Source organism: Homalodisca vitripennis, chromosome X (assembly GCF_021130785.1).
Source record: "Homalodisca vitripennis isolate AUS2020 chromosome X, UT_GWSS_2.1, whole genome shotgun sequence".
NCBI classification, from domain to species: domain Eukaryota; kingdom Metazoa; phylum Arthropoda; class Insecta; order Hemiptera; family Cicadellidae; genus Homalodisca; species Homalodisca vitripennis.
The window spans coordinates 77173442-77186959 of record NC_060215.1 but is presented as its reverse complement, the minus strand read 5'-3'; the positions used below and the strand labels follow the sequence as shown (position 1 = coordinate 77186959).

General features: G+C 31.1%; 1 protein-coding gene across 2 annotated transcripts in view; it reads right to left on the bottom strand.

Moving 5' to 3' along the window:
• LOC124369234 overlaps nucleotides 1-8065 on the bottom strand; it is an 80499-nt gene extending 72434 nt beyond the window's left edge. The window contains exons 1-3 of one of the 2 annotated variants that reach the window (XM_046827114.1): nucleotides 7570-8065; nucleotides 3746-3823; nucleotides 2490-2584 (exon numbers count right to left, since the gene is read on the bottom strand). In XM_046827114.1, coding sequence (XP_046683070.1) covers nucleotides 2490-2584; nucleotides 3746-3823; nucleotides 7570-7866 — 470 coding nt within the window. In that variant the 5' untranslated portion in view covers nucleotides 7867-8065. The remainder of the gene's footprint in view (nucleotides 1-2489; nucleotides 2585-3745; nucleotides 3824-7569) is intronic. The other variant, XM_046827113.1, reaches the window with a different exon arrangement.
• Between the last annotated feature and the right edge of the window lie 5453 nt (nucleotides 8066-13518).

Here is a 13518-nt window from a genome sequence, read left to right as displayed (position 1 = left end):
AGCCACTAGTGCAGGTAGACAAAAGAATCAAACCACTTCCCCTCTTCACTCCTCATTATGCATTGTACATGCCGAAGGAGAGGAGAGACCTTCTTTACCTCCGCCCACCCCAAACAAATGATCACAATGCCAATTGCCAAAGCATATTCCTGTGCTGCCTGTCTCTTCAACCCTCAGCTACGGATCAGCAGCTGCTGCTACTGGTGGGCTGGCAGTCACAATTGTTTCTAAAGCGTTTGCTTACTATGCTACACTTATAGTAATATATTGACCATCTTAAATATAGACATTCATATAAGTGCTTTTGAGCACAATTTATTGTTAAATTGGTAGACTACTGATGCATCTGGAATTTGTTTATATTATTATAGATTGTAACGCTAAGTTCTCAGTGATTGCTAAACCGATATTCAAGATTTATATTGAATTTAAGGGGAACAATTCTTATAGAAGAATAAAATTCAGTTGTGATTATTTGCCAGCTGTTTCATAGTCTGCTATGAGAAATTTGTTATTATTTTATAACCACGCTTTCAGTACACGGTTTACAATCCAAGAGTTTCTGATTATAATAACTGACGTTTATGAACAAGGAAAAATATGCAACATGAAATAATACCAATAGTAGTTGACAGAAATTGTTTGTTCCAGTCTATATAATTTATTCCATACACCCACCAAAACAATCATAGACAAATCCATGTACAAGTAGTACAGAGAATGTGACAGGTCAAATTACGACATTTGAATATTCGCGGGGAATTGGCAGACTGTGACGTCAGTGAATCGGCAGACTGTGACGTCAGTGAATCACATGTTGTCGGAATTGAGATTTATTTAATTAATAACGGAGAAATATATTAAACTTTATACGGGAACAAATTTAATTAATTAAAATGAGTTATACATAACCAAAATTCGTGTTTTACAAAAGTACTAAATAAAATTACGCAGAAAAGCCAATTGTGGGATAAAATGACTTGCGTATTGATGACGTCAGAAAGCACATGTTGCTAAAAATTTAAATAAAAACGCTTTAGAAAAATAATAAAAGAAAATAGAAAGACTTAAATTGATCAATTATAGTGAACGTGATAAATTTTGACAATTATAAGAAAAGAATCAAATTATATTTAATCATGAAGACGCTGATTTGAACGGGAGAGGGGATGAACATTGTGTGAACCGGTATGCGTAGTTTTTATACGGCGAATCCTTCTTCTCTGTCTGGACTTGAAGCAGTAAGGACGTCTACTCGTATAGATGAAATATGAAACTGTACAATAGTGCATTGAAGTTGTAATAAGGGATGGGATGTTGTGTTAGTGAACAAAAATCAAAGCAAAGTGAGTAGAATTAGACAGTATAATATAAAATAAATTGACGTCAAAGTCATTTGCTTTGTCTTTCATTGAGTATCCCATCTACAAAGAAATGTGGTAAGTAAGATAATAAGCTTTAAATTAAAGAATATTACTTTCAAAACTTATTTGATTCAAAGTGATTGGTAAGAACAGTGAATATTTTATGAACGTTATTATGATATAAACAATCACATTGATCAGAACTTTCAGAAGAGTAGTATTAAGTTTGAACCATTATTCAACCTACTTAAAAAACCTGAGATAATATAGACCCAGTGCTAGTGATATATAACGTGTAGCCTACTTTCATTAATACAAACTACACTTTCAACAACACCACAGACATTGAAGTTTGATCGTTATTTAAATATCAACTTGGAACAATATGAGTTAGCCAACACGAAGCAAGTCGCACAACCAATGAGGGGCAGCACACTTTGAATACCGATTGTGAGAAAATTGGGACAACAAACGGGGGCCTGGAACGTAGCAAAATCGTACAGCCAACTGGGGAATGGACCGTAGCAGAAGGGCTACCAAAGTGGATCGTAGCAAGAATAGCTCATGAGAGGGATACCTACAAACATTTTATTGTGAGTGATGAATCTTACTCAAGACATGTTTTTGATGTTGAGCAGTACCGAGCTTTACTGTCTAGACGGTGAATATGCTAGAAACAATGAACTACAATATATTCAGTCAATCATATATTACACTCGAAATAATTATTTCCTGTACATAGGAAAATTAAAGGCAAAACTGTGACTTGTGATTTTGATTTCAAACAAGAACTTTAGTGTACATTGGTTGACAAAAATTGAATTATAATTTTTTATATACTAAAGTAATTGCAGATATTTTATTTGCTTATCAAGTGTGTATAGTATGATTAATAAATTTCCAACGTGAGTACAAGCCTTGATTATGAATCCTTCTGAGGATCCATAATCAAGGGAGATTCATAATCAAGGGTATGTGTGCGTGTGTGTGTGTGTGTGTGTGTGTGTGTGCACGCGTGTTTGAGTGTGTGTGTGGGTCAGAGAGAGAAAGTGCAATAATTTTCTTTAACTGAAGAAGTAAACAAGCTCAAAAATAATAAACAAGAGTTATTTAGTTGTAACACACCTTACAGTAGAGTTGAGCTCAACTCCAATTTCATTTTCAGTTAAAAGTTGCATAATCAGTTCACATTTTTCACCAGCTTGAGTACAGAATGAAACCTTAAACAGAAAATACATTGAATCAAAACAATTAGTTTAATATTATTACTGTGTTACACAGTCACACCTCAATGTCTCTTTCACTCTCTTTTACAAAAAAACTTGACGAAGAGGTTTTCTATAAAATAAATTGTTAAAAGTTCAAAAGTCAGTGAGGTAAATAGAAAATTATTCCAGAGGGGGCTGACACATCGTATAAAACACCTTCCAAAAACAGGGTTCGTGAATGTTGCCCCAGGAAATTGTTTTTAGTCCTCATAAATTTGTTCTCTCTTAAAACAAACTACTACTGGGTGCAATTTAAACATATGTCTTTCAAAGATTTAGGGTGTCTTGAGCACTCTTAGCGATGTTAGTGCATCTGATTAATAGTTTACATATTCTAGAATGGAACTAACAAGCAAATTTCTCATATGAAAGGTATACCTAGGAACTCATATTTATATATTTTCTGCTTGCTCTTATACTACAAAAAAACAAGTCTACCAAAGTATGATAACCAGAACATCCGTGAAAGGTATTTCCTCTGCTCAGTCTTCATTGCTATATCTGTGTAAGCTCAATCTCTAATCTCGTCAAAGGAAATACACTCAAGATGGCTTCAGATCAAGGATTTATGACAAAAAAATAACTGGAAAATTAACTTATGGTTTGTAAAAAATAACTGGAATTAAATGTTCTAGGCTAACATTTCAGGATATTTTGCAACACTTCTGTTAAATGTTAAGTTGATGGTTTGTTGTGCACATTGTTTCCCCATCACAAAATTCGTTAGGCCATAAATACATCTTATAAACTCTTTTAAGCATTCATTTTTTACTAATTAAATTATCTGTAAGCTCTGTTTCACTAAACTAGAATACAATTTCAATCAGTGGTTTAAAATAATTAAACTGATTTTCGGAATCGTCAATATTGTGGTTGTAGTTTTTCACTTACTACTTGAATTAATAGTGAGTTCAACACAATTCAATAACCATTGACGATCTTTCAGTACTTCATTAACTGTGCAAACCTTTAACAATGTCTTTAATGTGACTCAGTGTAGAATGACACTATCAGTAATAAGTTAGTTATATGTGCAACTTTAGAGATTACTGAGGAAATAGATTATGATACATATTGCTTTGAAGACATTTATATAAAAATATGATATTATACCTGATGGTATTTGCCTTGGCTGCCAAGTACCCAAACTGCATTTGGTATTTTCAGCTCCTTCAAACAGTTCTCCAGTCTCTAGAAAATGTCAAATGTTTATAAACAGAACCAGCATAAAACTACTAGTATCAATCTATACTCTCTGTGAATGTAAGAAGAGTCTAAATACATCAGTATCTCCTGATACAAATATTGATAACTAGCAGGTACACATGGCTTTGCAGGCGATTTTCTATTGAATAGCAAGTAGGCATATCATTTTTAAATGGCATAATAAACACTCTTGAAAATAAGTGATGATGATGACTGGAAGATATTCCAATACCTTGATCCACTTCAAAATAATAAGTCTTCAAGTTTAAAGAGCAATTTTTTGGGGCCCTGAAGTTGAGAGAGTGAAACAGTTTTTATGGGTATAGATTAAATACACAAATTTCTCTAAAACGTTCCATAATATTTGAACGAATAGCTCCAACAGTTGCAGCAACAGTTCATCTATTTAGGCCGTAGTGGAGAAATACTAAGTCCATAGTATTGTTAGTGAGAGTATTCATCATGTAATACAGTCCTGTAATAATTCTGAATCAAAAGTAGATATGTTTATTTATATATTATTTCATTGTAGAATGTTGAGATGTTCAAAAGTTAAACGAAATAAGCACTGGCTCTTACCTCAGGTTTAGTATGTGAAGAAGCATTTCTGATCCGAATCAGTTATATCAGGAAATTAGTAAACAAAAATGTCTTATTTTAGGGGTTCCAACCCTATAACAACCCCTATGCATGATTGATTTTTATGAAAAGTGTTTGATTTGTCTATTGAGAGCATAATACATGTGTGTGTAAAATTCTATTATTCTAGACCATTAGGAAGTTGAAAAACAAAAATCTTGTTTTTAGGGTTTTAAATCCTTTTTAAAACCCTAAGGATGGTTGATCTTTAGGAAAATGTTTTTATTTTTAACCCTTGAAGCACGTGTACCAAATTCCATCTTATTAGTAAGTTGGGAAGTTAAAAAAATAGTTCTTCTAAGGTTACAGCCCTATTTTAACCTCTATTAATGTATGATTTCTATAAAAATGCTTTTGTTTTTCTGTTTAAATCATGAGGTATAATACATGTGCCATATTTACACTTTCTGTGATAACGGAAAGTTGGAGAATTAGTGGTGAGTGAGTGAGGGCTTTGCCTTTTAAAAATAGAGTTAACTAGGCATTGGTAATAAGTATTTATTTATTTGTACATTACAAATCAAATAACATCAAGAAATGGAATCATGTCAGAACTGCATTTTTTCGTTTTAATAGATAATTGTAGTAGATACGGTGATACTTGTAGTAATACTGTTGGATAAAGTTTAAGAACCATGAATGATAAAAGTTATAAGGGGCCGTCCCTAAATTATGTTGTGCTCCAGTTGGGGGGGGAGGGGTGTTTTCTGCAGCATAACGCACCGTTAAAGGGGAGAGTGGGTGTTTTCAATACAGCATTATATAAGTATTAAACTCAACATTGTGGGTAAATATTGTCTATATCATAGATTCGAATATACAACTTGGTAAAAAAGAATGACTCAGTGGTCTGTCATGTTATGAGGGACAAGAAAGTGGTCACCGAATCATCTGTCAGTGCATATGCATACTGTTGATGCAGCAGTACAGTGAGTGCCACACTGACAGGTAGTGTAGTGATTGTCATGCTGCATTATGGTTGCATTTAGATTTTAGTTAAAATGTCTAAAAAGGTAAGCAGGGAAAACTGTTTCAATTGCTGATTTTAAATTACAAAAATATGCATACCGTACTGAGAAGATACAACAAACAGTTCAAAATGATTGATCTAGTTTAGAGCCACTCGGTGAATATATTAACTCATGTCTACGAGTATACAGACTGACTAAAATAGTAATAATAACATGTACCTTTTATTAAGTTTATCAAATATTTAATTTATGTACCATATTTCAAATTTAGCATGTAGAAAAATAAAACATCAAGTTTATATTCTAAAAGCTTGAATGCTTACCTTTGCAACTTTGTAGGTCTCAAAATCCTTTCATTTAAACTAGTTCAAAGCATTAAAAAGTTGAAACTTTATCAAATTTTATGTATAGCATTGCACAACACATATTTATGAAGAAATAAATATATACAGTCCCTTGGATGTATCCAACACAAATGTAATTTTTAAATAATGGGATTTGATGTATCATATATTCTTAATCTGCATTGCTTATACTTTTTTTGATACTCCACACTTTAGATTGAAATATAATTTACAAACTTTTCTGTTCCTAGATAACTATAACAGAATAATCATAATGTTCACTATAATTCAGTAAATACATGCAAATCTTAATCACACTACAATTTTACTAAATTAATTTAATATAAATTGACTTATCCTCTTGAAACTCTGACATGTCTATGTATAGATTTTAAAGCAAGAATGAATGGAGAATTATATATAGTAAGTGTAATTGGTGATGAGTTGTAGCCATGTTACTACTGAGATCATTTTGAGACCATTGTCAAATTTCAAGTTTTTTATAATTGAGTTTAAAAGAATTAAGACTTCATATAGTGTTCACATTAATACATGTAGTGGACAACATCTTTATGTTTATTGGAGAGAGCGAAATAAATGAGCATATTAACATTTTAAAATTTAATAGCTATTAAATAGCTATTTAAGGGCTCAAAAAGAACTTCAGAGGTCTTTGCTATAAAAAAACTGCTATTGTTAAGTTCAAGTAAAATAAAAAAACTTTCAAATTAGCAAGTCTTTAACTTTATAGATGAGGTTTTCTACCTTAACTCAATGTGATTTTAATCTGTTGGTTTAAAAAAAGACACTATTCAAAACTGTAGCACTGTTTACTTTACAAATAAAGAATGTTTACATTTGATTGTTAATGGTTTTCTGGGAAAAGTCTTGAATAATTATTTATTTGGATGCATAGCGGTCACAATTAATAATCTATATTCAAAAAAAAATTATAGCTGTTATCAATTAATTAAATTTCACTATTTATCATGCTTTTTGGTGATGACAGCCTATACACCTTGTTGTCTATAAAATGTGTCTTCAAAACGCAAATAACAAAAATTATTTGAACAAGATGGGTTATTCTGTTTAAAATAGCGCCTCTCAAAATTGTGAAAACTCACTGAAATATACAATACCTGATAAAAAATTTAAGTCTGAGAATAATTAGTAAAATCCAAGTACTATAAAATTGAATGTGGTTGCCAGAACATAAAATATGCAACTAATAGTGCTACAAATAAAAGGAAACCTTTACATTAAACTATTGCTAGTAAATATATCAATAAATACTGGCTATGACTATAAATAATGAAAAAAAGGAATACATGCTTAAAAGAAATGAGACGTGTGTGGCTTTGTAGTTAGAAAGTGGCATATTTTTTATTTCAAAAATAGGGTAACTGTTTGCTGCTCTGCGAATTGTTTATTTTAAATATTCATTCAAAAATTATAATTGTGCTTTTTGTGTCCACAACATTTTGTGTTATACTGTAAAATACAAAAACGTAAAGACATAAATTAATGGTAATTCCTTATATCCTCGGTTGCCTACCAACATTAAAGAAAGCCAAAAATTAATTTTAGTATTTCGTTTTTGTTTGTAACTTTTTATATGCAATGTGAGTGATAATATGTGTGCAGAATTTATTTAATAAAATAATATATTAACTATTTAATACTTAAACATCTTTTTCTGTGAAAACTTTCCAAAATTATCATGACTATTCTGCAATTTTTAAATAAATCACAATAGCTATTTTTATTCTATACTTACTTTTTCCATTGACAGTGCATTTTTAATTTTTGGCATATGAGTATCTGATTGCGAACGTTCTTTATTGGTGGATTGTACATCTCCAACCTTCTCCATCGAACTGTCATCTGATAGACTGCGATCCAACACTGTAGGTGAAGGTTTATTGTTGTCAGCCACATCAGAAGAACTTTTATTGGGCTCAATTGAAAAAGAAATGGTCTTTTTATGTTTTTGGACTCCAAGGTTTTTTTCAAGCCAAAGTGATTTCTCGTGTTCCAAAGATGGCACAGTAATCATAATATAAAGACTTCCCATCTCTTGTTCTTAAAAGAACAAATAAAATCAATCACAAAGAAAAACAATCAAGCTCTAAAACAATCAGGTTATTCTTTTAAAGTACAGTGATAGAAGATAATGTGTTGGTATTACCAACTAATAAAATAACCAATATTAAGTTGTCACCTCAGCATCACCACTATTAGGAGCAACATGATGTATCAGGCCTAACCAAACTGGTTTGAAAATATGATACAGTGAATACTATAAAGCAAACTATCCTGTTAAAATCAGCTGAAACCAACAATCAGGCATGTGCTTGTCTGGGAGTCAACTTTGCTTTTTCCAATAACAATGAAAATTCTATGTATACAAAAACTGTTGTTTTTAATGTGTTTCATTTGAGAAACATAAATAACCAAAAACAGTTTCAAGAACAATTAGACTATTTTAAAGCAATTTGGAGTTACAGCAGACGACTTAGAAATTATAGTTTTTTCATAGATTTTAAATAGTTAGTAGCCTAACACATATTCAATACATTTCTGTAATATCTGCAGTTGTACTCTCTTATAAATCAAAATGTTAAATATTTTAGGGACATTACATCAGTAATTAAAACTAACATGGGGTTTTAGCTATTGGCTGAAAATAAGTATCCTTATTTAAACAATTCAATCTTTAACACATAGTGTTCATAACATATTTTAATTTATTGTTCTATTTTTCATATATTGCAATTTCTATGAATCCAGCTCTTTAAATTCTTTGATTAATTTTAGTCTAAAACGTAATTAATAAACGATTAATTTTAGAGGTTAAATGTAAGAAAGGACCATATGGTCCTAATTTCGCCTCAATAAAGAAGTGTTTCTTTCTTTCTTTCTTTTTTTTTCTTAAAACGTGTGTAATATCTGTGAACATTGATGTAGCTAGGAACCACATTTCTGAAGGGATATATTATATATTTGTATGATTACTGAAGAGTTTGGTAGTTAAGGACTACCAAACTCTGAGTAGGAGATTTTGTGGTCTTAAATAAGAATTTTTAAAAGCTGAAACATCAGAGTAGATTACTGACAACTAAAAAATGTTACAATATATTAATATAGAATTTTTGGTTGGTGACGGTACATCCCAATACTATTTCTTACATTATCCAGTCACAAAATCATAACAATCAATAATAGATATTCCTAGCAAATTCTGCACTTCACACTGTATACCATTTGTTATCTTTTTCAATTTTATGTCATAGCTAGTCATTTCAGATATTGTTAGTGTTATGAAATAATAATAATACTTTGACTGCTCTTTCTCTATGAGCAGTAGATAATCACGGGGTGACTGTTGACTCATTGATTACGTGATTGGCCCATGGTTCAACTTTGTCACTACAGTTCCTCGGTATGCTACTCTAAACTTGAACTGGCTCTCATGAAAACAGAAGGAGGCAATGTTAGCTTCTTTGCTAGGTATATTTCAAAATTTATCAAAATTGTAGGGTTCATACTAACCCCATCATATTGCATACTGCTTTATTCCCAAGAAAATGCACTTTCATGATGATAATTTCTGTTACCGTTCCAGCACACTTTTATGTGTAAAATAATAAAATTAGATTGTTATTGAACTAGAATTTCAAGTCTAGCCCTTAAAAGTAATATATTTTTTTTCATAAATCGCATTATACAGGGTTAGGCAAAAGTGTGGAAACGCCCCCTTACATTTTTAACTACTTTAATGAATAAAACTACACTCAGCATTCCATAATATGGTATGAAAATGTACGAGCTAACTCATACTTTCTGGTGACTTTTACAACTTTTTCCCTTTTTTAAAATGAGGTATTTGGGGAATAATCCCAATATTTCTTATTGAGCCCCATCAAGTGACACCTCATTTTAAATGGTTGTGGTAAAAAGGTCTCTGTCTCATTCCGTAAGGAAATTGTGCCTATTTAAAATGGTAATAGGATTTCGGACACTTGCTATCGTTCCTATCATTTCAAACCTTCCATCATCAATAACAATCTATTTGAAATCTTACCATGTTTTATTACGCAAAAGTTTGGAAATGCCCTTACATATTTTTTAAAAGCTTTATCCAGGAAAACCATACTTAAAATGCCTTATAGGGTATAAAAATGTACTTTTTGGTGACTATTGCATCTTTATTTTTATTATCTGGGAGTAGTACCAAAATTTCATACAAAAACCCCTCATAGACATAAAATGTTGAAGGCATAGTAAAGAGATAATTAGTGGTGAAAATCAGAGATCAGAATTCTATCATAAATATGTACATATACATATTTATGATAGAATTCTGATATATATGTTAAATTTAATCTGTAAAAATATCCATTCTCCTATTTACTGATAAATTACATTATGCCAATCAGACCAAAGTTAAAGAAGGAAATTAATACTTTTGAGTGTTAAAATTGTTCACCCGAAATATGTTAACCAAGACAAACCGCTGTTATTACCTGAAGTTCATAGACTAAACAATAACATTAAATGTTTGATAATAAAAACACATTCCACACTATTTTAATATTTGTTACCTTCTTACAAGTACCCTAATCTACCAACTTAAAAAGCATATCTGATGTTTATAGTAGATGTTCAAATCTGCAATTCTGTTAGATTGGTAATTTAACTGACCTGTTATCCCAAGACAAACATTTAACTTTTCTGGATGTTGAGTATGTTGTTCTCTATTACAGTGAGAATTAACACTTGACCTATGACAATTTTGCCGATTAACATTTCCATTTAACATAAATGTTCTCATACTAGAAAACGATGCGTTTCAGTTTGTATTGTTCAAGCTGTCCTAGCATTAGGTTACAAAATTCAATCATACTGATCAAAATCATCATCAGACAATTCTGAACCAAGTGAATTTTGTACGGTTTGAAAATGTTCTATACGAAACTCTTAGTATTGATCTTTTGAGAAATACCAACTGATTGAGAGATTGAATTCATTAAGACATGAGGATCTTTTACAACGGACTGATACATCTAACGAGTTTCCCCATTCAATGTGGCTTTGGTCTTCCTGGTTTAGGACATTTATTTACACTATGTATTCCTCTAAACGCTGGACTGTTATACAAACCAAAGATTTAGATATTGGATTGTAATGTGGAAAGCGCCATTAAATAAAGTGATACTCTACATAACGCATAATTCAGTCACTAAAACCTTGCATCAATGATAAAGTAACGTGCTACCTTTCATTCAGCTCCATTTTCACAATAACATAAGAAAACAACTCTTGACTTGAAGATGCTTGCACAATACTGATAAGGTACTGAGACTGATAAGGCCTGCCAGTTATCTGATTAACTGATACTAAAAAACTTTGAAAAAGGAATGAGATAGAGACCACCATTCTTTTATTACTAACTTTGAAATAAGTTGTCATTTGGTGGGCTTTCCTTAAGAAATATTGGTGTTACCTCCGAAATACCCCATTAAAAAGGGAGCAAAGTAGCAAAAGTAACCTTTTCATCCCTATTTAGATATGCAGAGTTTAGTTTTACTAATTAAAAATACGTAAGGGTGTTTCCACACTTTTGTATACAAAAGTTAGGAAAAATGTATATCTACAAAAATAAAATAAAATTATGTAGTGATAAAAAAAGTAAAATTTAAAAAATAGTAAATCTTTCCTACAAAACTTTTTTTACAAAATTTCTTAATAATAATTATTTATACATTTAAATTTGAAGACAATGAGTTGGTCTACAAGTAAACTATCAGAGTTTACTTGAATTTATTTTTTTACTTAATTTTCAATGGCATAAACTTCAACCCAAAACAATACAATTCCAAATGTATTGATAACATATAAAGTTAGCTATGTTTTCAAGTGTTACCTACATCTAACTACATGAGGGAAATATTAAACTTAATATTTATAAACTGAGTAAGCTATAAAATTGTGTACTTTTGAAATGTTTGATATTTTGCTTCAGCGACAAATGATTACAGATTTTTGACCAAAGATTATAACTTTTTGTGTAGTTATTTAAAATCACCAAGAGTATTTTGTCAGTTTTAGGATTAGTACCTTGTAGCTAACATTTTCTGAACTGATAGTATGGGGTAGTTCTTTTAGACAAACTTGCAAAGAATTCTTATCATCCAGAAGAAAGCAATCTGTGTACTGGCAGGATTGAGACCCCGGGTCTTGTGTTGTGATGCATTTAAAGATCTTACAATTCTGACTGTGGTAGCACTTTTCATCATTGACAGTGTTCTGTATGCTTACAAACAAAACCTGAGCAAAAGCATTGACATCCACCGGTACAACACCAGAGCTGCCAACAACTACACTCTGCAAACCCACAGACCGAAGATCTTTGAGAGGCAACCAACATATATCGGTGCTAAGTTCCTGAATATTCTGCCAGAGGAAGTGAAGAGGACCGGTGCTGCTGAAGTAAAGAAAAAAATCTTACCAAGAGGCTTCTTGATACACACTACTACACTGTTGAGGAAATAGAGATTTGGAGAAGACAAAAATAACTTGAAGTGTAACAAAAATAAGCTGTAATGTAACTTTTAACTGCAATTAACAATGTAATTTATCTTTTCCTCTACTAAATGTTATATGTGCAGCCAAAACTATTCTCTATGAATATGTTTTAATAAAGATATTTGTCTATTGTGTTTAATTTATGTATTAACAGTTTGGTCTCAATTAATATTAACACATACCTTTGTCAAACAGTTCAAATAGTACAGTAGTCATAAACACTACTATAGTTACTTGTGCCAGCCATGATGTGTCATGCTAAACATTTGTGTGATAGGCCCATCAAATATTGTATGTTTTGTTAATTTGTCTGTCTGTAAATTTTAAAATATGACGACTCTGGATAGATTATCCATGCATGCTTAGTACCTATTGATGCCAGAAGATGACCTGTTACACGTTGAAACTATAGTAACGTCTATGACTACTATCTGACGATGGTATATATGTTAATATTGGCTATATGTATGGCTACAATAATATTGAAATTGGTTTGTTTTCTTTTCATTATATTTATATATATACAGAGTGTTTATTAACTCTCCGGAAATATTTTGAGAATTTGTTCTTTGAGAAAAGAACAAACAAAATATGTTATATAAACTTGGGTCAGAAATGCTAACTTCACCATCTGTTTGTATTTTTTTGTAGTTTTTATTTTGGAAACCAGTGAAGACAAAAATGTCAAATTTGGCACAATTATTAGCCTAGCAGGCTCAATTCAAGAGAAAGATTAAATTATATCATATCACATTTCAAGATCGCTGACGGTCATAGTTTAAAATTTACAAGCACAACAAATAAATAAATAGTACGAGAAACACAATATTTGATAGCCTTATCACACACGAATATTAAACATGATATAATATCAAGGCCAGCAGAAAAAACAGGAAGTGATAGGCCTATCAAATGTTGTGTTTCTCGTACTATTTATTTATTCGTTGTGTTTGTACAGTATTCGTAAATTTTAAACTATGACGACTCCAGATGGATAATCCTCGCTTTTAATATTTATTGACACCGACACAAGAAGATCACTTATTAAAAGTAAAAAATGTAGTGTATGACTACAGTTTGACGATGGTACGTAGTTATTGAACTATATTAAATAAACTAATCTCCTTTATCATAACAA